The 23,625-nt window shown below is 45.1% G+C and overlaps 2 protein-coding genes across 3 annotated transcripts; one reads left to right on the top strand and one right to left on the bottom strand.

Annotated features, from left to right (window-relative positions):
* Nucleotides 1–1,433: 1,433 nt before the first annotated feature.
* nup37 (nucleoporin 37) lies at nucleotides 1,434–11,922 on the bottom strand. 2 transcript variants are annotated; one of them, XM_076111908.1, is made up of 10 exons: nucleotides 11,796–11,922; nucleotides 11,302–11,508; nucleotides 11,100–11,221; nucleotides 7,692–7,764; nucleotides 7,371–7,465; nucleotides 3,356–3,446; nucleotides 2,635–2,816; nucleotides 2,493–2,543; nucleotides 1,718–1,811; nucleotides 1,434–1,639 (listed from the first exon to the last, which is right to left on the bottom strand). In XM_076111908.1, exons 2-10 carry the CDS (start codon nucleotides 11,455–11,457, stop codon nucleotides 1,526–1,528), a joined length of 978 nt encoding a protein of 325 aa, XP_075968023.1. In that variant the 5' UTR covers nucleotides 11,458–11,508; nucleotides 11,796–11,922; the 3' UTR covers nucleotides 1,434–1,525. The 2 variants fall into 2 exon arrangements, with proteins under 2 accessions (XP_075968023.1, XP_075968024.1); XM_076111909.1 differs by having other exon boundaries at nucleotides 11,302–11,499; nucleotides 11,796–11,916.
* A 673-nt stretch (nucleotides 11,923–12,595) lies between these two features.
* On the top strand, nucleotides 12,596–23,240 carry parpbp (PARP1 binding protein). Its single transcript, XM_076111674.1, has 10 exons — nucleotides 12,596–12,745; nucleotides 13,357–13,593; nucleotides 13,699–13,803; nucleotides 14,679–14,849; nucleotides 14,996–15,150; nucleotides 17,479–17,662; nucleotides 17,781–17,962; nucleotides 18,893–18,974; nucleotides 22,106–22,292; nucleotides 22,801–23,240. The coding sequence occupies exons 1-10, from the start codon at nucleotides 12,596–12,598 to the stop codon at nucleotides 23,121–23,123; spliced, it is 1,776 nt and encodes a 591-aa protein (XP_075967789.1). The 3' UTR covers nucleotides 23,124–23,240.
* Nucleotides 23,241–23,625: the final 385 nt, after the last annotated feature.

The raw sequence follows: 23,625 nt of genomic DNA, 5'->3' as shown, positions 1-23,625 counted from the left end.
TTCTTTCATCCATTTCACAGTTTGTTATCAGTACACACACACACACAGTGTGTGAGGTACAATAGCTTCTTTCAGGTTACATCAAAGGTAACAAGGAGGCCGGGGGGGGGGGTCATATGTTGTAGAAATCTCACAGACAAGAATTGGATTTCGATGTGATTCTGCTCATCAGCCATCAGATGGTGCCCTCGAGTCACAGGGATCTGTGAAGCCACTGAGACTCATGACTCATGTTTCAGAGGAAAGCGGCTCCAGTGCCCTCTGATGGAGCTTTTATACTCTTTGGAAAACATTCAGAGTGTGCACGGATGAAAAAAAAAAAAAAAAATGGCAGCATCTCGCATCTGTCGTTGACTTCTCCCGCGTTACACGCAGCTGCTCCGGCACCACTTGCGCCTAACGCACAGCAAACGTAGACCACATTGGACTTGTTCAAACAAGAGCGCAGAGCACGAGAGCAGTAGCATGTTATGCTTTGCGGATGACGGTTAACGCGTCCCGTCCAAGAAATATAGAAGGTTGACGAATCGGTTTTGAGGGAGTGGAGGTCTCCGCGGCCTCGACTTGCTACGCTCTGTCGTGCAGAGGCGACGCTGTACAATCCAAACCTGGTGTTTCAGCTGACAGAGCAGTTTATTCTACTGCATTACTATATATATATATATATATATATATATATATATTAGACACCTGGTTATGAACGGGTAAGATCAGGCACACCTGTGGAAACAAGTGATCAGCTGTCACCTAGAATGATTCATGATCGAGTTAATTAAACAAGTGCCCTTTGCTGCTCAGCGGGCGTCTGAAAACGGAGACGTTGGGTTCACACACACGACGTTCCTGTGCTAGTACAATGAGTACCTTGTTTTACAGGAGGGCATTACAAGTTCCTGCCAAATGATCCTTTGCATGCCATGGTGCTGACCTGAAATGGCTCCCTTACTTCCCAAAGCTCTTCCTATGATCTACGCTTACAACCCCGGCCTCCCCTTCAGGGTCTGTCCAACAGCTGGAGCGCGGCCAGGCCTCCTAGTTTTACCTCATCCCGACCTTTCTGTGGATGTTCGGCGCTCCACAGTAGGTGGAACGGCCCGTACAAAAGAACATTTTATTTATCCGATTCAGTCGATCATTGATAGTAAAGAAAAGTGAGAAACAGCCAAGAGAGAGAGAACACCTGTAGTACGATGGTCATGTTGAGGGGAGACCTGGCGCTGGAGCCTCGGTGCATTCCTTTGAAGTCTTGGCAGGACTTAACAGAAAGCTGACGTAACTTACTCTTAAGAGAAAAGAAAAACGAGCTCCTTCGCAGAAACCCGACCAGCCTGCCGTTTATCTGTAGCCGACCTGAATTGGTGCGCAGATTTGAAAAATAACAAAACTCAAGCGTGCAGCCAATATCCATCAAACGCCATAAAAGCCTCAGCAGATACTCAGAAAAATATTTATTGTTATTGGACATTTATTAGAATATAAACACTTAGTTCGACTGTGTCCACCATGGAAAGCGCTGTACAGACATCTACATTTCAGTCATCCAAAAGCAAAGCTTCCTGTCGCCTCCCATCACGCAGAGCGGGAGCGTCCGGTGCCAGCTGAGACCCGATCCCACTGCGGCCGATCCGATCATCACCGGCTGTAACGATATCAGGGTGGGATGTGAGACTGGAGCCGTGGAGAACATTAAAAACCGGTGAAAAGCATCCCCGCTCACCTGTGGGTGGCCAAGATGGTGGATGAGTAACTGACTGGAGATCTTTCCCGGACATCCAGTGGTGGCAAAGAGGTTTTCATTGGCTCGAGACCACCTGAGGGGAGGGGCAACATATAAATGTCATCGCGCAATTAAACTACGTCAAAAAAAAGGTGCAGTTTACATCCATGCCTGTCCAAAATGTAATCACTTCATCACTTTATTCTATAAGACATCTGTGTGAAATTTCAGTTATTAGCATATGAATTCTAGCGTGTGGCCACAACATCATAGAGCATATATGAGGAGTAGAAGAAGAAGCCTCGAGTTCGGCAATTTCATCGTCGCCATCTTTGCTTTTTGCAACCAGAAGTGAGAAGGACAACCGAACACTGAATAAGACAACTTTAGGCGACCATAATGTCATAATTAACTTTGATGAACTGAAAACACACTGAAAAAGTTAAAGCTGTGAAACAAAAACACGGACTGGACGACGCGGTAGCAACCTGTCAATCACCGTGTAGCCCCGCCCTAAAGCATACCCTGCTTTATGGTCTATTTGACTCTAAATGGACCATAATGTACTAAATGAACGTCATGCTGTATTGAAGAAGACTTGAAACTAGAGATTGAGACCATAAACTCATGTTTACTGAGGGAATAAATCACGAGAGGAGTAGAGTCATTTCAGTGTTTTTTGGGCGATCCTGAGGTTGCTGCCTGCCAGAAATGTGTTTTGTGAGGTCCCAGTGACCAGCTGCGCAGAGGCCTAGGAATGAGAAATATTTCTTACTTGAATAACCGGGCTTTATCTATGTGGGCTGGTCTTTTTTCCTGTGGGTAACTGCAAACAAACAAGAAGAAGGTTTAAAGCACATCCCATTCTAATGACCCAATACATCGTGCATCAATATTCGATGACCCCCCCCAGTTACCTGGAGCGAGTTATGTCCCAGATGAGCCAGTCGTTTCCCGCCACGGCGCCGACTTTGATCGTGTTTGTGAGGCACCAGTCGGCCGACATGAGCGGCGACTGACCGCAGTCCAGAGACAGAATGGCCTGCTGGGTCACCAGGTCGTAGAAGCGAATCGTTCCCTTCTTCTCTGCCACCATTAACTGGAGGAGACAGACGGGTCGTTTAAAACAATATTTATAGTTCTGGGTGCGTCTCCAGAATCCATGTCCCATGTCAGGGAAAGTTGTACTCCATTATGTATGCTTCAGTATGCTTCAAGCCGAGAGCGAGAAACAGACATTACTTAATTACGTAATTGTGTGAGTTCTGCACACCGATAGCTGGTTTATTTTGAGCATTTAGGACAAGCTTCTACTAGACAATGATTCATTAGAGGATATTTCACATTTTATAGTTGGGCAGAATCTTAACTGGGCTCATTTGACCTCATGACATTACGTTTGCTAGATTACATTAAGGACTCATCTGGATCCGCTGGTTATCTAATGGCCACTTGAGAGTTGGACACTTCACCTAAACTTACACTGAAAATGCAGTTTCAGGCTCCCAATTATCTCTGTTTTACATCACATTAAACTGAATATTCTATATATTAGATTCTGACAAGACATTACCGTGCCGTTAGTCGCGGCCCTAAACCTGAGAATCCGAGCATGCATCTGAAACAAAGCCCTCCTACCTTAAAGGCTTCCTCTGGGTGCCAGCACACGCTGATGCCAGGAGAGCGAAGTCTGAGAGTAGAGCTTGCATTTCCCTCCAGGTCCCACACCCTGTAGAGATGAATGAAGACCAGCATTCAAATATTGACCAGAGCGTGCTTTTCGTGTTTTTGCACAAACATCATATTTGCTAACTTTTACAAGTGTAACTATTTTTTTTAAACTGAAAGCGAGAATTCTTTGCAAAAACTCCAATAGTTCTCATGTTATTGTGAAGGAAGTAAACAGGACTTTTAATCAGTTCTCATTAGTGTTAATACGGTTTGATGTGTGAACCGCTCTTGGCCTCAAATCCAAAACAGAATCCACTACCTCCTAATTAACAACAAAGACGGGGTTTTACAGCACTTCTAACAAAAGCCTCGGCGTTTGAGCCACCCTGAGAGGCTTACATAATACCTGAAGAGGGTTCACCTTCCCAAGATTCCCTTCTTTGTGGTGCTGGATCCACAAAAAGGTGACATAGTTCATTGTCCAGGTGGCCTGAATGTTAACAGCCTCACAAGTTTCCTCACATACCAAAATATTCTTCTGTTTTTCTTTCTCCGTTGCTCTTTTGACCGAATTCAAGCTCAACTTTTCAATACAAGCCACACGATTTTGAGGCTTTTATGGCGCACAACGTGGGCAATGATGAACGTCACGTTTGCTCCTAATTGATCCAACTTCTGCTTGTTGTGCCAAAGGGATGTGCAGGGTTCTTTGTGCGTTTCCAGGGAAAGGGGCTCTTTTCTCAGATATGGGGCCCCGAGCTGTGAAGACAGACTCATGCTGGACTCCTCTTTCAGGGAGAAACGCCAGACTCTCATTACATTGAGCTATGATAGCAGGGGGGGGGGGGGGGGGCCATCACCCTCTCCAGAGTCGGCGTTACGCTCCACTCACATTACAGCAAATGTTTCGCTGTGGGCGGCCTGCTGCCATTCATTTTCTGCGGAGTACAGAGAGGGCAGCAAGTGAGTTGAAGAAGAGCAGCGGAGGGCAGTCCAACAGCATCCCGCTTTGTGCAAATGAAAGAGCAAAAGGCCAACCAAGATTCAAAGCTCGTGTGAGGATTACCACCAATCGTCATTGAAATAATAGCCCATTCTAAAGCTTAATAAGACCCGTGATGGCAAAAGCAGCTGAGAGAGACCACGGATGTAATGAAGCACTTGGATGGAGAGAATGCGGGTCCTGAGACCTGGATCTATGGTTAACCACATGAGACCGATCCCCGAACGAGAAGAAAAGGTGGGGATGGGGGGGTGCAAGTGTTTCTGGGAATATAAAGCAAACGCTTGTGAAGCATGGGAAGGCGCTGACTGATGAGGTCATGCAGAAGACATCATCTAATAAAGCCCAAACAGTACCTCCAAAGACCATCTAAATGTCAAGTGTGTTGTTGGAGAGATCGATGTCCTCGCGGTGCGGTGAAGAGGAGGATACGCCCCGTCTCAGATGAAGACCTCAGTAAACTCAACTTTTCCTGCCTCATCTCCCCTGCAGCAGGACAGAGCCCCGGCGAAACTCTGGGCTTCTTTCCTTTGCCCATGTGCAGACGTAGCCATGAGTGAGGTTGAGGTGGGTGGGTGGGTGGGGGGGAGAACCAGACCACACCAGGAAAACAACGACTAAACCCTATTCTTTCAGACCACTAGCCAAGCAGAGCTCAATTGCACGCTACACCACCAACGGCCAAACTGTGGTCAACCACTCTGCCCTTCAAACAGAGAGCACCGGCTCCCCAAAACAACACAACCGCCGCCAAACGAGGTGAAAGACATGAGACACGAAAACACGCGTGACCGCCTCTGATAAAACACTGTGTAATTGCATAACACTACAACGAGCAATAACACTCGGCTTCCATGTACAACAGAGTTGAAAAGGACATCTGAAGTCCTGTATTGTGTTATCTAAGTGAGAAAACAGTGCGGCCGGAGCGTCACGGTTTGTCAATGTTTCCCATAAGTGGAGGAAACGGGAAATGCCGTTAGAGCTGCGTGATCTGATTTATTGTCGAGAGCAGAGTAAATAATCGGGGGTGACTCTCTGGAGGGGGAGAACTGGAAGAGTCAGACGATATAATCCCATCACAGGGCATCACAGGGTCGCTCTGCTCGAGGTGCACCGTGTGTGCATCAGCATCCGTTTCTACAGGACCAGCTCAACATTTGATTTGGACAATCTAACATTATCTACTTTTTTAAAAGTTGTTACAGCCCGTTTAGCAGCTGCTGTCGTAAGCGTAATACCGTAAGAGTTGAAACATATCTGAAAGAAATGGCTGAAACATCCAGCTTCTCTCACACCAACAACTTCATTTTGTGAGAAAGAATCTACTTTTCATAACCAACAGTGTAAAACAGCATGCAGTGTATAATCTATTGACGGGGGACTGGAGTTCATCTGATGTGGCTGCAGGGTTTCGTCAGGTCGGAGGCGAGGCTGAGATATTAAGCTGTCGTAATAAGTCTCCATTACACAACATAAAATAAACCTCCAGATTATCGCTGAGAACAGGACAACATGCTTTAAACCATATACATCATGCAGCAGCAGCAGGTGTGCTCGGTCCCGAGTTCATCTGCGAACTCAGTCAACCCCAAATCCCCTCAGGATCCTGCAGAGTGCCCCTGTGACCTCTAGGTGGCACATTTCCCCACAGACTCGGCCGGCTCCGTCCACGCCGATACCGAGAGCCGTTTAGACGTGAACCAAACGCAAACTCCCCCGAGGGAGTAGAGTCCGGATCCCCGCCTAGACGCTGCAGCGTCAGGTTGCACGTTGGCAACGGCCGACTTCCCACAACTGCAGGGGACCGTGATGACAAAGCTAAGCAAACTTATAGTAGAGGCTCTGCTGCCAAACCCAACAGAGCGATGGAGAGGTCATGAGCATATACACTATACATGCAGGCAAACACTCCTCTCCCTCCCTCCCCGTCTGTCTGCAGGACCAGTTTCCTCCTCTCATATCGGAGCTCAGTTTGTGTGGGCTGACTGGAAGGTCCTCTCCCGTTAACTTGATCCATCCCTTGTTCCGCCCCGCTCTTCCTCCCGCGTCCCATATTTTCTCAACATGACCGAATTTAAATCTTTCAGCAGATGGAGCGCACTCACTGTTTTCTCTGGCCGGTCAGCGGCGGCAGGGTCAGAGGAGAGTGGACGGGAGCGGAGGAGAGTCAGGCTACTGTGGCGGCACAATCATGAAGCCGGCGGCACCGATGTGGCCGCCTGGCTGTGGATGCTAGCCTCGTTTATGACTATGCGTCATGTGCAAAGTCAGGAGGATTTTGGAATAAATTGTGCATTTTGTTTGGTTCACTAAGAATTGTTTTTGTTTTAAGTGACAGCCCAAAGACATTAATTGTAAACTGAATATTTTGGACAGTTGATCAGACAGAAGAAGTCATTTGAAGATGTCACCATTTTCTAACATCTTTCTCTAACAACAATTAAATGGCAATGAAAATAGCCAAGTCTTCACCTGCAGTGCAACTTTTGGTTAAAGTCTAAAAGTATTTAAAAAGAAGACTTACTGTACAAAAACAATCTAACAACAGGACCCAGTACTGCAAAACAGCTCTGCATGTTGCAGGAGAACCAGCCTGCTGATGAAGGGGGAGGGGGGGGGGGGGGGGGTGACCCTGGCTGCTGACACACATTTTCCCTTCTCTAGCATTAATTGACAAGGAAAGTTTGGGGACTTTGTTATAGGTCCCCGTTAGAGAGGAAAATCTTTCTGCAGCTAATTGGATTTCCATATTTAACCAATTAGCTAGAAAAGCTACAAAGCAGCTCTGTGCTTAGGCACAGTCACACCGGAGCATGTTGTGCTTAGCATCAAGTTTCACTGTGGAAACACAGTCAGGACTTTCTGCACCATTAGGAGAGAACAGAACTGAAAATCAGAAGCTGGGAACACACGAACACACACACACACACACACACACGAACACACTCACACACACGGAAACAAAACAGTTTGGACCTGCAAGTGTGGTCATCACTGACGGAAGCAATTTGTTTCCCCTCCGTGGGCTCGAACACCAATTGGTTAATGTAGCTGGTGTGGCCCTCCATCACCTAGGAAACATCATAGAAGAACTAAACGTAAACAAAAGGAGCAGACACATGATCAATACTCAACTGTTCAATGAGCATTTTCTTTACTACACTGGCTGCAGCTCTGCTTTCTGTGTGTGCACCTACATTTCCTACATCGCTTAGTACCAAATGTCAGTGCTAAGAGAACGTTTGACGCCAACTGACAAGCGCAATTCTGGCCAATGTGCTCCAGATGTTGCATTACCTTGACTTCATGCCTATCCTGGAGATCAGAAGTCAGCAGGCGTAGCTTTCTGTCAGCTGCAGCGGTGCAGAATCTGCAAAACGAGAGAGGAAGAGAGGATATAAAAATAAACAAAAAGGGAGAACATCAAAACGGAGTCGGACTGTGCAGAAGCAGTGACAGGCGGCGCCTCTTCCTCCATGCTCGCCTGCAGCCGCCTGGACTGACACCTCTGGATCAGAGCGCGAGTGTGTGTGTGGTAGAAACGCTGCCAGGGAGATTCTAATTGCAAGCTAAGATAAACACGGAGCAAAACAGGATCCCTCACGCCATTTGCGCAGGTCTCTGTTGAAGAGCTTGTGCGAAGCCGGGCAGAGGACTTTCCCCTCTAATCAGTCGCAGTATACACCAGCGCCTGCAATTATTCACACAATTACACTAACTCACTTATGACAAGAAAAACACACACATATCAGCAGAATAAACAGACAGCGGTTCACACATTTTCAGTCGCAGGCACAGATGGATTTGGCACGATGTCACTACAAACACCCTTAACGTGCTTTGGGGTATTACTGCTCCAGGAGATTAGATTATATTAGGATTGGCCTTCTAACCCTGCAAATTAGTGTTGTTCTTTGGAGGAAAGCATGGAACTCATTCCGTCTTTTTTTTGTTTTACTTTAAATGTCAAGGCCATTTTCTTTATTGATCTCCAACAATCTACAGTTAAAGTCGCTGTTGAAAAGGGAAACAGCAGTGAATCTGAGCACCGGTTCATTTCAGCTTTACTGTGATTATTGTTTTAGCACGAGACGCAAATGAGTTTATTCTTTCCTAGATGATGTCACCGCAGAGGACACCTGAACCCAGAGACCTGGATGTGAGGAGAGGAGCTATCTTCAAGTGTGGGACGTCTTCAGTTGACTTCTGAATACTTCCACATTGTTTTCCCCCAAAACATCTCAAATTGAAAGTTACGTTATGCGATGGGTTTAATGTTTCTTTCTTTTACAATAGTTTAGGTTTCAGCTACACACATTGCAATATCAAATAGGAATATTTCAGAATTATGGGAAATATGCTTCTCCGCTTTCTGGAGGAGAATATTGCTGCAGCCAGCAGCTAGTTAGCTTAGCATAAAGACTGGACACAGCTAGCCTGGCTCTGTCTGAAGTTCAAAAATCAGCCTCGCAGCAGATTCTTAAGCTCGATAATTAACACGTTATATCTTGTTTGTGAAATATAAGTGTATAAAAGCCGGGTCACAGTTAGTGCAGGTGTGAAGTTCTTGCCCAGAGAGGGTTTTAATCCTAGTAGCTGCCAAACCCAGCTGGCCGTGTGAGCGGGTGGGAAGCCGGTGAGGGTTCTTATCCTCCCTCCTTTCACCTCCATTGTGAAAAACCCTGCAGTTGTACTTTTAAATAGCAGATGCAACAGTTTCTTACCACAAGAGCTCTTCTTCACTCCTTGTTAGCTTGATTTATATATTGTACGCTGAGCAAATCTGCTCTGAGAGGGATTATTATGTGACCAAAACGTAATTATTAATAAAATAAGGCTGTTTCTTGTCAGATGGGGCACTCTTTGTCTTTGCGATCAGCCACGTTTTTTGTTCTTTAACGAGCAGTAAATGTGTATATTTAGAGCACAAATGGTGGGCTTAATCTGATTTATTGGATTGCTTCGAATGATATATAACATTGCAGATCTGTAGATAGCAAGTAAATGCTGAAATTACATGTTTTTTTCAATAAGTGCTCGTTTCTGACTGTAAAGACTGAAAAATCTGCGTATTTGGTGGAAGTTAGTTGTTATGTGGTCTTTGTAGGAGTCATTGTTCACATCTTCCCATCACAAGCCACTGTGGTGGTGGCAGCGCAGCAGCCCCCCCTCCCCTCGTCTCACTCTCACTCTCACTCTCACTCTCTGGGCCCCTGCTTGAGGCAAGCCCGTGAGAACGCTGTACTTTTCCTGGAAGGCACGGCTACGTGCAGATCGAAGGGAGGGATGGAACCCGAGTGGGCAGTCATCAGCGCAATAACATGTGCGCACGTCACAGCGCTGGCTCGAGGGCCCTGTGGAGTAAACCGCAGAAGGCCAGGAATTATCGCTGCTTTTCCTTTACAATTACAGAAAGCCTAAACACCTCTGGGGGGATCGTGGGACCTCACCCATCCGACGTTCCAATTAGGAGGGAACTCTTGCTTTCTAACAATCTACAGTTCGGCTACTTCCCTCCTGTCCGAGGCCACCTGAAATAACTTTGCTCACATCCTGGCAGCGAGAGGCGGTGATGACTACTTTCACACAAGCGTGACCACTGCTGTGCTTTCTCTACAACTGCCTCTTGTTCTGGTCAATAGACGAGTGTTTGTGAATATTCATACGGCTGTGTTTAAAGACACAGATGTCAGGGTTCTGATGTTGGAGTGAAGAATGACACTTACACACCGAGAGACACTAGAGCCGCAGATATCCCACCATAAACATATCTTATATTAAAAGCAGCCAGATGTGATAATAGCATCATTGCTTAAACGGATTAATGACTCAGCAAATGTGTCAGAACCACTTCACATCATATATGGACGGCTTAGCTGGTGGGGGGCCATGACCATCGAATGGTGGTTGGTGGTTTGATCCCAGACTCCTCTTTTTCCACATGTCAAAGTGTTCTTGAGTCAGACACTGAGCCCCCCAAATGATGCATGTGCATGGAAGGACAATGGAAGTTGCATTGGATAAAAGTAACCAGTCAGAGTGTCTGTAACCGCCGTATGTGTGCAGGGCAGCAGCAGCAGAAAATTAGGTTTTCTAAAGGGACTCTGGTGTTAGGAAACACTACCACTTCTGTCCAGAGGGACCGCCAAACTCACCACAAAATGAAATGATCTACACGGCAAACATCTTAACTTGCGTTCCTCGTTGTACACTAAGTGACTGTGGTCATTCACCATGGACTAAACCGTGTTTACGATCAGTTAGGAGCGACCTTTGGTAGTATGTATTGTCCATCAAGTAGTGACGTGTTTTGTATCGTGTAACATACTGGATTTGCATCTTTTACAGTGAATCCATTTAATGTGCATACAATGCAAGTTTGATGCTGAAACAATTTATGCAAGAAGGAATTCCAAAATCTACTCAACTCACTAGTCTGACTCACCAGATGTAGATTGTGGGTTTAAATCTGGCAATGGCCACGAACGTCTCGGAGCGAGACGATTGTAATTGGTTGAAAGATATATAAGCCAGAGCGGTCTTTCCAGAATGATAATGTGTGGAGCCAGGGTTCTCTGGAGATAGGTCTGGCTATATGGGAACTCAAGACAGACAGACACTGCCACCATACTGTCCTGCACCATGCAACTTGGTGGAGACTCAATATCACCAAACAAAAAAGTGTTGGAAACAAAGAAGCAGTACCTGATAGTGGGTATCCTGTCCAGCCGCGACTCTGGGCTCCAGGCGAGAGCATCAACACGCAATTCGTGATGGAAAGCTCGAAGTACATTGAATTCAACTCCCTCGATCTCCATATCCTCCTCCTGTGGGAACATGCTTATATTCAGAAAAGAGATGGGGATTATAGTTGCTACACCAGGTTGTGTGAGGCTGCAACGCTAACCTGGAATAGGCAGGTGCCCACCACCACATACTGGTTTCCACCATAGGCCAGGAGAGAGGCAGGGGTACCAGAGCTGAAGGGACTGAACTCGACCACATGAACGTAGTCCTCACATGTCACCGTGTAACTGGGACTGCGGCTAGAGTCCTCCTGCATGCTGGGTGTCCTGGTAGAGCTGGCTTCAGACCAGAGAGTCAACTGTAATACCTCAGAACAAGAGAGGACACAGAAGCATTAGCCTTAAGTTAGAAGATCACCGTTGTTGATACTAAACAACATTGGGCATTACATTGAGCTAACGTAGGCTGGTATGAATAATTCAGCTAAAGTCAGGGGTTATAACGATATTACCACAATACACATAACTGTCATGTGTCTCCGGGCAAAGAGCTAAAACGTGACTGCTATCTGCATGTGCACCGCTAGCTAGCAAACAAAGATTTATGTTTCCCGTTTTAACACTTTAACGCTCCCACCAAGAGCTTAATACTTACCCGGGGTTATGATAGTGTATTCCGAGTCAAAACGCAGCACAGAGTGATATACTTTACCACTTTATTTTCAAGAATTTCCTTGAATCAAATGGTGCGCGCGTTTGAGATGTTTTCAAGCTGTTTCCGGGGACGTCATGGACTGTACCATTGAGTACAAATGTCAAGGGGGATTTCGCGCAAAGTAAAGGAAAACATCTAAACCACCTCGCCAATATATTGGCATATTGTTGAGCTATAAAGAATTATTTATGCTAAACATCTCTTCACAGACTTCTGCTACAAAACTATAAAAGATTAATGCAGTAGAGAAATACTTTTTTAGTCAACCTCTCCCGTTGTTGTGTACTGAAAGCTGATTGGCCGAAGGCAATAAACGTCATCGTCAGTTTAAAATTTCAAAACAATTGCTTTATTCTCGTGGACGTGTGTTCTCGGAGGCTACTACAACATTAGAGGTTTGCACCTTTGAATTAACATTGCCTGTGATTTGATGTAGCCATGAACATATTATACTCTTAGTTATATTAACGCATCTTGTGGGCGCTGACATAAAGACATGTTTTGGGAATAAACAGTAAGTTAAGTTTCCTTTAAGCCACCGAGGTCAACGAATCTGAAAGTTTTCCTTTCAATGAAAATGGAAGGCTGTTCCTTATCATCTGTTAATAAATTACTTTTTATGTTTAAAAAAAGTTTAATTTAAATGTTGTTTTTCCATCTGTGTGGAGTAAAACCTGTTTTTTTTAACATTAATTTTTGTTTATCAACCAGATTTTCCTTTACTGTTGTTTTAGGGGGAAATGGAGGCTTTGGGAGATCGTCTAAAAGTGATGGTTAAACTCTTCAGGCGAGAGTGTCACAGGGTTTTACCCTCTGAGAGGACCGCCATTCATGGAGCTGATGGCATGCTAATGTTGCTGCAGCTGGCCATGGCAGAAGTCAGCAAGCAGGTAACGCTTCACTGCTTTTATTCAAACAGCCTCTCTTCAGTTGGATTATGTTTAAAAAACTTTATTCATCCCATATGAACAATTTGTGCATGCGAACGCTCAGAAAACAGTCAAATATTACACATAATGTCAAAAAGTACATTTATCTGTACACAAAGCAAACCGACCACTTGTACTGTGGCCTCTGATGAATGCCTTTTTTGGGGAATTCTTCAGTATTGAGCTTTGTGAGTGATCTCTGCGCTGTGCTATTCATTTTAGAGCTGAGTCTAACATCACCTTGCCAGGGAATGTAAACCAACAAATAAAATAAAAAGTAAAAAATACTTTCGATGGAAGAGTAATAAAACAATGGGATTGTCCTCTGGCTTCCCGCTGTAAGCGAAACAAACCCAGTTTACATCATCATCATCTTCATCGTGGCATAATTCAATTGAACCATCAGGCTGACTGTCATCACGTCTATAACTGATGACATTAACACAGATTTCCGGCCGAGACCGCTCATGGCCCGTTGTCGGAGAAGGTCTTTTCTGCTTTTGAACTGATTGGTTCCAGGCCGTCGGTAATTATGGCTGCTGCTTTCACTGTTTTCTCTCTTCCTGTGGCAGCACGCTGGAGAGTTCAAAGTGGCTCTGAGTGATGTCCTGATGGCCTGGAAACACTTACTGCTAGACAAACTTCACCTGCCACCCCCCGACTTTGCACGCTTGGAGAACTTTGATCTCATCCTGGAGGCATACGAATCCTCCCTGAAACGCTCCAACACCGTGGACCTGGTTGATATCCTCTCCATGTACGACCAGCTGAGGCTAGTGGACTCGGACCCGGGGGAACCTGTGAGCCCGGTGAGCAGGAGCCGGCTGAAATCAGACTGATGATGTTGATTATGGATGATCTAATAAGGCCAATCAATGTATCTCTCTAATTACTTGTTTCATTCTTTTGCAAAGATCCAGCTCTTTGAGTTTTTATCAGGAAACAGGGAGGTGTCAGAGTTGCCAGACTCTTCAGTCCCATCAACACCGTCTAGTAAAAGCAGACCCTGCAGCTCACAGGTAGGTCCAGTCCTGCTTTCACACACTAATAAAAAGGTGCAACTTATTCCATAAACCACCATGAGAAACTTCTCTTTCCACTTTGCCCTCTACCCTCATCTAAAGTTTTCTTTCAGGAAAATAAAATGCTTTTTCTCCTGCTGGCAATAATCCACGCGTTTACTTTCCCAGTCTTCAGCGTACTTAATTTCTCTCTGGAATCCATCCTGCTCTTATTGACAGGAACTCTATATCATATCATTAGATTTAAGAGCGCAATTTGAATTCAATTACCAGGCAGATGTTTAAAACAACACAGTGTGAGGCTGGACAAGTGCTTCTGTTGCAGAGTCTCTTTCCTCCACTCTTCTCTGTCACTTGTGAATTTATGAGTTTATTTTAGTGGAGGCTTGCTGCTGCATTACCAGCTCGAGTGATGTAATTTTTGGAGGTTAATATGCGCTGTCAGCGGCTGTTTTTAGGGGTTTCACTGCAGCAGTAAAGCTACTGTCTGTTTTTGGTAGTTTTATAAACACAACCTGGACTTGCCAAAAGCTTTACTAAAGGAATAGTTTGACTTTTAGGGAAATGCATAGATTCACTTTCTGGTGACTCAGATGAGAAATCCTATACCACTCTCATGTCTGTCAGTAGCTTAGCTTAGCTTGGATTTTATTCCCTTTTGGGCAGAGTAAGGCTAGCTTTTTGAGCCTGTGTCCAGTCTTTGTGCTAAGCTAAGCTAACCACGTACAGCTTCATATTTAGCTGATATGTGCGTGGTATCAAATTTCTCACCTAACACTCCGAAATAATGCAAATAAGCATTTTACACAAATTGTTGTGTGATGTTTTCTGATGTTACATTTAATTATGTTTAATCTGTTCATTATCTTCAGGTGAAAATGGCAGTGAAAAGGGTTTTCTGCTCCTATCTGAATCTGCTTGTGAACGCCAAGAACGACATGGCCTTGGCGCTAACCCTTGATGTCCCCAGTCGCGCTCTTGGAAGACAGGCATTTACCGACGTAAAGCACGCTGCACATGACAACAACACCTCTCTTTTCTTGGTAAGAATCATCCACACTCGGCATGTGCTCGGGCTTTACCGACGATGTATTCACACGTTACCTCACGAGAAAAACCAAACCTATGACGGCAAAATTGGAGTGATCCTCTCTGGCACAACATTTGGGTCTCTTTCATGCTTTTGCAGGCTGTGTCATCTTTTGTGAGGGCCATCCAGCTCGGAGGGAAGGGCTACGCTCCAGCTGAGTCCCACCCACTGAGGAAACATGTCAAAGGCCTGTCTGACTTTGTCCAGTTTCTAGACAACCTGGAAGAAATACTGGGAGAGATTCCTGACCCAAGGTACACAATGCAGCCTAATCCAGGCTTCCCCTCGCTCCCTGTCTTACTGTTTCTTTTGAAGTAATGCCGCCTCTCTTGTGACAGAATCGGCTGTAAATGTAGTGCTCCATTTAGGACTGAACTACAAATTCTTGCTCTATTCTTGATTTGTTTGCGGCCCTGGTCCTACAGTACTTTGAAAGACCGGAACAGGTGATACGCTTAGCTTAGCACAAAGTTGGGAACCTGGGTGGAAACAGTTCGGTAAAAAATTCTACCTTCCAGCTCCTCCAAAGCTCACTAATTTACACGTTATATTGTTTGTTTAAAAGCGACAAAAAAGGAAGTGTAAAAGCTTTACTATGGGTTATGTGTGTTTCTTGGCCAGGTACAGTAACTTCCTGGAGTCTCTGCATGTTGAGTATAAGGTCTCACTCCTTGAATTACTAAAACAGCAGGGGCACTGTAGTTTTTATCAAACCCTCCTCGAACAGGAGGAAATGGTGCATTTGTTGGGGAATATTTTCAGCCACGGAATAATACACATTGGTTGCACTCATAAGTTTTTCCAGCAGCAGAATGACTATATCCTTTGAAATCGTAACTGTTGCACCAGTTAAATCAGGGATATTTCACTTATTTGTAGTAGCTTCTCCTAAACATGCGGAGCAAGCAACTTTCCATTTTAAGTGACGCATTGCTGCAAAATGCTGGCTTTACTTTACTGTAGTCTAATAATCAGACACACCTATTCAATTTCCAGATAAATCACCCTGAGCTGATTGTGGGAACACGGAGGTTCCAAGAAGAGTTGCGAGTGCGTCGGTATCTGGCAGCGACTGAGGTCAAACACACTAAAGCTCGTGATTCATGACTGTGTTGGGTTTTCTTTGAATTGCTTCACTTCTTCCTGCAGTTCAAGTTCATGTTAAATTACTTTTTTTTCTTTCTTCGTTTCTCTCCGGTGAATTGAATATAATCTTCTCAGCTCTGTGTGTGTGTGTGTGTGGGGGGGGGGGGGGGGGGTGCTACTGCTGCTACTGAGAGTAATAGCCTGTGCACTGGAATCACAAATCCACCTGTCTCCCCCCCCCCAAGCTCGCCATTATTTCCTTCAAATCCCTGTAATGGCCTCTCGTCTAAGCTTCTCATGATAACAATTTTGGCTTGCTAAAGCATGTTCGTCTTTGCCACATCAAAGCCCATCTTTCTTAAATAACGTGTTCCCTGTTTCCTCCTTTGATGAATTATCATCAACCCTCGAGCTCCACAGATCATTCCCCAATACCGTCTCAGATTATTTTGGATGTCAACGCATTTGGCACCACAACAGAAGCGGTTATCAGAGAGGGTTTAGCCGGTCAATCATGTGGAGGGTGGAGCTCTTTTTCTTTTCTTTTTTTTTTTTAAGTGAAGCTGTTGAAGGCACCCTTTGTAGCCGTCCCAGTAGCGACGTTAGCTCCTCTCGCCAGAGCCATAACAACACATTGCGATGTTTGTGCAACAGTGGATTCGACTCCCGCTGCTGCTCTTCGGAGGGTTTTCAGTTCATGCGGGGCTGATGAGAGCGCTCCACGTCTGACGAGACACTGATGAACTCGGCCAACATGTGTCTTTCAACAGGCAGTGCCTTTGCGCTCTCAGAGGAGTACTGTATTTCCTCACACAAACACCTTCTATGGAGAGTTCAGGGCCCCTTGTTCAACGAACATCTGTTTTCCCAAATTATTCTGTTACTGAGCCCCGGGTCAGGGCTGGACCACCTCCTCTTCCCACTTTACTGCGATCTCCTCGAGCACACTTTAGTGCAGCTCAAACTTACAGAAGTGATATCTCGCTATGATTGTTGGACATGCAGCGCGGAGCACGCAGCGAAAAATCCCCAAAAACTATAAAAAAGAGGAAAATCCTGGAGTTTTGTCTGCTGACAGTCCATCGGTGAGCGATGTGACGGTGCCCGGGGTGACTCTAACGGGGATTTGGAGAACGTTTTCTGCTTCACAACTGTTAACATTGGCAAAGCTGCGTTACAGTGAAATAAAGCTCAACTGGATGTTAACACCGAAACAGTTACTCTGAGCCCTTAAAGTCAGTGTCCAATTAATTGAAAGTGAAGCTGCAGTATATCTTTTGAAGACATTCACACTGAGGCCTGGCTTTTCTGCGCTTTGCATTTTATGAGAGAGTTATTCATGTTGGCAAATATTGGCTGAACTCTTGAGAACTATTAATTCCAACCAGATGAAAACCTGGACGTGTGTTCTGCAGAAGAGTCTATTGCTGTCCAAAGAAAACGCAGGTTACCTACGTCACGGTCATTGTGACTGTCGTGTTGTGTTTGATTCTCAGTGTGTGCGGAGCCAGGCTGGTGAGCGCCATCAGGGCAGCGCTGGTGAAGGGACGCAGCAGTGGAGATGCAGTGTACGCTGCAGCCGAGGAGACGACAAAGGAGCTGCAGGAGAGGATCTGCCAGCTACACCAGGTCCAGAAGCAGACTGCTAATGGAAGCGGGACGGGGATAAGCCCCGCCAGGGTAATGTATAACCTCCGCTCTCCAGCAAGGCGGCTGCACTTTGGGCTTCCATAGGTTCATAAGAAAACCCACTTCATCTTTCTGACAGTGCCCTGATTGTTGTTGCGTTGCTCTGCAGCCAAAGGCGCACGCAGTCAATCACTGCACTGCGTTCGGAGGTCGGGACACTGTGAAGGTGCTGATGGCTCTGCTGGATGAGGAGGCGCTGACTCCGCCGTGTCGGAACAAGGCAGACCTGCTGTCTGAGGACCAGCCCGTCCTCAGTGGAGCGGAGGGGACCTGCGTCCTCAGCCTGTTCAGGTTGGCACACACCGTGCAAACTGTGATTTTCTACTAGGGAGCATACACTATGTTTTTAAGTTGTCATTGGTTTGTGGACTGCCTTTTGCAACCAGTGAACTGAAGTGACCATATTTTGTGAAGGAGTGACGTAGAGACACCGTATACGACTCTGGTAAAGACCTGTCAATCACAGTAGCTCCGCCTTAAAGCATCCCCTGCTTTATGGTCTGTTTGACTCTAAATGGACCATAATGTACTAAATGAACATCATGCTGTATTGAAGAAGACTTGAAACTAGAGATTGAGACCATAAACTCATGTTTACAATGTTTACTGAGGTAATAAATCAAGAGAGAAGTAGAGTCATTTTCTCATAGACTTCTATACAACCAGACTTCTTTTTGTAACCAGTAGCTCGCGAGATGGCTCAGTCAGTCAGTCAGTCAGTCCACCACTTTGGTTAAGTTAATATTTCACTATGAAAAAAGTCAGAGTTTTGAATTAGATTTGACTATTTTTACTTCTGTGGGATTCAGTCAGAGTGGGAAAGCCCCTAAAACAGCAATTAGACCAACATGAGACTCTCCACCAAAACCATATGGAGGAAAGTCCTCCCACACCACACTGGAACAATTTCTCTGGTCAAACATCTGAATTAAAAATAATAATATTTAAAAGAAATAGCCACTGGCTGTGTTCGGGGAAACCTACATTATGTCGGGGGTGCATGACATTGAATGGCTGATATCCAATTTGTTGCAAAAGCCGAACATCAGCTCAGTCTGAGTGAAACCATCTTTATACATGTCGAGAATATGATTATCTAAAGCTGCAATAAAGGGAGAACAGCAGAGGGTCGATTTCTTAAGCAGTGCGACCGTTTAACCTTCTTGCTTTTCTAATTCATAAACCTCTTGTCTTTGCCTCTGGTTGTGGCTCGGCCCTCAGATCCCCTGAAGTGTCTACTGGATGTTCTCCAGAACCTCTAAAGAACCGAGTCCAGAGCCGACTAGACCTGCTCAAACCCAAGGTAACGTGGGCCCCTTCACCCAAGAGCCCCAAAACCAAACCATCAGTTACTTCAAATTGAATCAGATGTACAAACATTGAAAATAACGTCTTTACATCCTGTAATTTCTCCCTGGTATTATATTATTTATTTGCTTAGCTGAAGCTCACATCTTAACTGACTTCCACCGTTCCCGTTTGCACAGCTGTGTTTTAGCTTTTAGTGTTGGTTTGAGGGCGCCGTTCAAATCCATGGCATGAAACTACTTATTCGTGGGGGATTCAAACCATTAACCAGTCCTGATGATGAGTTATCCTATTGTCAGGGCTCAGGTCAATTTGCTCGCAGTGGCGCAATATAACGCACTGTGAATCTGATATCAATATCTCTTCCTTCCTTCCTGGCTGTGAGCTCAACTGCTCCGTATTTGTTCCTTTATGTGTTTCTGGGGTCAGTGTGACAAAATGATGACATTATGATGAGACAGATTTTATCGCCAAAAGGTTTTGAGTGTACCGACTTTACTGTTTGTGTGCTTTTTGTTGTTGAAATTGAATCTGTATTGAGTGAAGAGGATTATTTAATCAGACTCTTGATTTACAACCCGCAGTTATAACATACACTCAGCGGTGGAAAGTAGCACATTTACTTAAGTACCATTTAAGGTGTTACTACTACTTGATACAGTCCAGGTAATTAAGAAACATTGTCGACATTACAAAGTTTGTCCACCAGAGAGCACAGATGCATCTTGGCCACAAATGTTTTAAAAGGGAAACTTTTTGCATAAAGTTGTATAAAGCCTTTTGTGGCCGCAGCAGGAGCTGCAAGAAGGCCGATAAATTGCCTCAAGTGATGTCACTCGAGTCGACGTCTGAAGACTAAAAGTTGACAATGACGAAAAAATTCTGTTGGCGTAGAGCTAAAAATAAGTGCGTTTACCAAAACTCTGCAGCTACGCTGCTCCTCTCAAAGCGCGACTAGCACAAGACACCGGCATCTCCGCCCAATCTGTCAGTGGTTGGGTTGCATTGTGGGTAATGTAGGCACCAGGGTTTGACGAGGAAGAATTAAGCGCGGAATAAAAAAAGGCGACGTCTTTGTTTCTGTTGCATCGATCTTTTTTTCTTTTTATTAACTGCACAGGAGTGCAACACTACTTCTTCCACCACTTGCAACCACACAATTGCCGAGTCACCCAAAAAGCACTGACGAGACCAGCTTTAGATTTTAACGGCAGGACTGCTCTTTTAAACACGAAGCAGCTCCGCTGTGTGAACTCCTTTTGAACATGTATGCTAAACACATTTTGTGAAATGGCCCCTTTATTTGATTGTGCTAGCAGATGTCATTTTAGCTCCCCACAATCTGGCTGCCTTCCTGTTTGAGTGCGCTGTAATGGTCCCTGGGCAGCTCACCGCTTCCTGAACTCGGCGAGCGGAAGCTTTCTGCATCAATTTCACTTTGAAGATGCCATATCAGTCGCGTAATTCGACTAGCAAGGGAAACTTGAAAGGTTATTGTTTCCTGTTGTCTGCCGAATGACTTTATCCCAGACTTCTCCGGCAGTTTCATCATGCGCTGACGTCAACTGGCACACACACAGATGGACTGATTTGGGACGTTTCCAAATCTTTGTCTCGGTGCCACAAACGCAGACATAACTCTGAAACGATTTAGTCTCTTCTGTGACGTCGGTAATGACGTTTGTGAAAAGATGCATAGACTTTATTTCATGATTGTATCAGTCTCTGGGGGTGATCATATAAATGGGGCACCTGCTCTCACTTCTATGTACCTGTGCGTCGAGACACAAAGCTGCAGGATTTGCTTGCACCTGTTTTTGGAAGTTACTGTCAGGAATGTCTGGGTCAGGTGTCTCCGGGTCGGGCGGTGTGCAGAGGGTATTTCGGGACAGCCGTCTTCGGAGGAATGAGGGCTGTCTGACCCCGCGGTGCCATGTTGCGCTCCCACGTGTTGTAATTGGATTAAATGTTACCCGTCAGTCATAGTTTGGCCGTGTTCACTCTTCCGTCCACTCCCATTGTTTCACGGGCATTTCAGATGTGTTTTATCAGCATGCAACCAGGGCAGCATACATTTTCAGCTCCATTATTGAAGTGTGCCTAGTTCTTAGGGTTGCTGTTGTTTTAGATGCTCTTTTAAGAAGTTATTTTGAAAAGCACAAAGGCTTTGATCCCTTTGTGCTTTACGGACCCACCCAGCTTTGCTCGCTGTATTTTTTTCCCTCCCTACCTAGGCCCTCTGGCCTGAAGGGCGAAATCCCTGGATTGTGATAATCCCAAGCAGGCGTAGATCAAACAGATGTTGAAAAGCTGTGGATCTGTGTGCTCCGGGGGCCAGGATTGTAGTCTTTAGTTTCATTCACTTTGTTATATCTAGGCTCTTTAATGAGGTGCTGCTCTACTGTCTCAGCCTTGTAATTGTGATAAGATTGAAGAAAACTGTTACTCTTGTTTAAAGTTGGACTAATGTATGATTTGTCAACCTCTATCGATGACAATCAGGCGGCCTGTAATTGGTGTAAAAAAATAAATAAAAATAATGCTTGGCTAATTAAAGCAGAAAAGATTAATTTGAAACGCTACTAATAATGCCTCCCTCTTTCTCGTTTGATTTTAGGCGTGAAAAATAAATGTCTTGTGACATTTTGTGGTGCCTCCTCTCGTCTTGAGAGCACTAGAAATTCCAAAGAGAGACAATGTAAAACCCAGAAAGTGTGTTTTCGATGTATTGATCCGACTATTTCAGTCTCGATATTACTACCTGGGCTTTTGGTATCGAACGATACTGAAAACCGGTTCCCATACTAGTGTTTAGTTAATACGCTGTATGCCTCACTGTGTGAGGGAGATGTGTAAGGCAACGTCAGGCCTGACTTAAATGTTGCTTTACCAACTTAGTAAAAACAAAATGCAACAAATAAATACATAGATATGAATCATTTGGCCCCTGTCTTTTCATGTAAGGCCACCATGAGGTTAACATTTGTAATTATTTTTAGTGAATCTTTCCATGGCTACAAACAAAGCCCTGGGCCAGCTGCCTGGAGTCATTGATACTGGTCATTGACCGTGTCACGATGTAATATCCGCTGGATTAAAGTTGTTGTTTTGTCCTGTTCATTCCAGGCCAAAGACAGAGGTATTCGATCCCAGTTTGCGTGCACGTACAAAGATGAAGAAATGCCACTCAACCGTGTGCTGGAGTTCCCCAGCAGCAGCCAAGTCCCTACCTGTGTGCATCCAGCACCCAAACACCAAACCACCCCAGCTGTGGAGGAAGAGTGCAGCTCTGATGTGGAGGAGACGACCAAAGGTACAGATTCAACCCCCATTTTCTTTTGTGCTTTTCTGCATGTAGAGAAAAGCTCAAGATGTCAACACGCGGTGCAGCGTTCTCTCTTTGCTGGGTTGGATTTTTTGTTTCCTCTGACGCCACACAGCTGGATTGAGGCCCAGTCACACCTTCTCAGCTCCAGCCTTGAACCCTTCGCAGCCCCTGCCCTGGGACTGGAACTTACCATCAGCCATTAAACCAATCCCCATTCTATAAAACCTGCTCACACCCACATCTGTAGTAAAAACCCCAAACACTCACTCACACAGTCTTTTTGCCCATTTCCCCTTCTGTCTTTTGTTCCGTGGGAATTCAGGCTCGGCTCCGTCGGGTTACATGACAAATGTTAAATTTCAGCTTCATAGAATAAACACAGCCTGCTTCAAATAGCAGCTGACGTCAGCAATTTCGTCACAACATTTTTCCCTTTTCCCCTCCCCCTTACCAGGTGGTCACAGTTGCTTTTGCTTTGTTTCAATCTTTCCAGCCAAGTCTACCTCTGAATGCCCGAATAAGGAGCAGAGCGGCGTGCAGCGGGGGGCTGCTCTCGGGCCAAGAAGTGGAAATGTCCAAAACGGAGATGCAGGCTCCGGCAATAGAAAGAAAACTGGCACTCCGGCGCAGCGAAAGGGCAACAAGAGGAAGCAGGTGGATTCTGACCAACACGGAGGATCGGAGAACAAGCCTCCGGAGAAGAAACAGCTCACTTGTGTCTCTGTCAAAATGCCTGGCAAGAATGTCGGCAAGGCCTCGAGTAAGAAGAAGCTGATAGCTGGACAGGGGAAGCTAACCAGCTTCTTCAGAGTCTAATGGTCGTTTGCACTGGTCATTTCTTTTAATGAACACCTTTTGGGATACGCTGTACGCTAAATATGAAGCTAAAAGGTGCTTATATTAGCTTATTCTCACATCAAGCAAAGCTAAACAGCTAGCCTGGCTCTGCTTAACAATATATAAAAAGTTAATTAGTAAAAATTTAAAAGGTGCTTAAGAGCAAATTTTTAAAACTTTGGACAGAGTCAGGGAAACAGTTTCTATGCTAAACTAAGCTATCTGGCTAGCAGTAGCATTTAGCATACATTCATTTTTATTGCATAGATTAAACGTGAATACATCTGATGACCGATCATTGGGACATTCGATCAGCACACTTATTCTATCAAGACAAGTCCTACTTGAAATGTATTGTATCACTAGCTGTATAGTTTATCTATTCAACCTTCAACCAAGTCGACTTTGTAAATAAGATGCACACTTTTCAATTTTAATAAACTTTTATTTTGTTTTACATGTTTGTGATCTCTCATTTTCA

The sequence above is a fragment of the Anarhichas minor genome, unplaced genomic scaffold (genome assembly GCF_050575085.1).
Source record: "Anarhichas minor isolate MPS153535 unplaced genomic scaffold, ASM5057508v1 ptg000045l, whole genome shotgun sequence".
NCBI lineage: Eukaryota > Metazoa > Chordata > Actinopteri > Perciformes > Anarhichadidae > Anarhichas > Anarhichas minor.
Note: the sequence above shows the minus strand (reverse complement) of the source record. Positions and strands in the feature narration are given on the sequence as shown.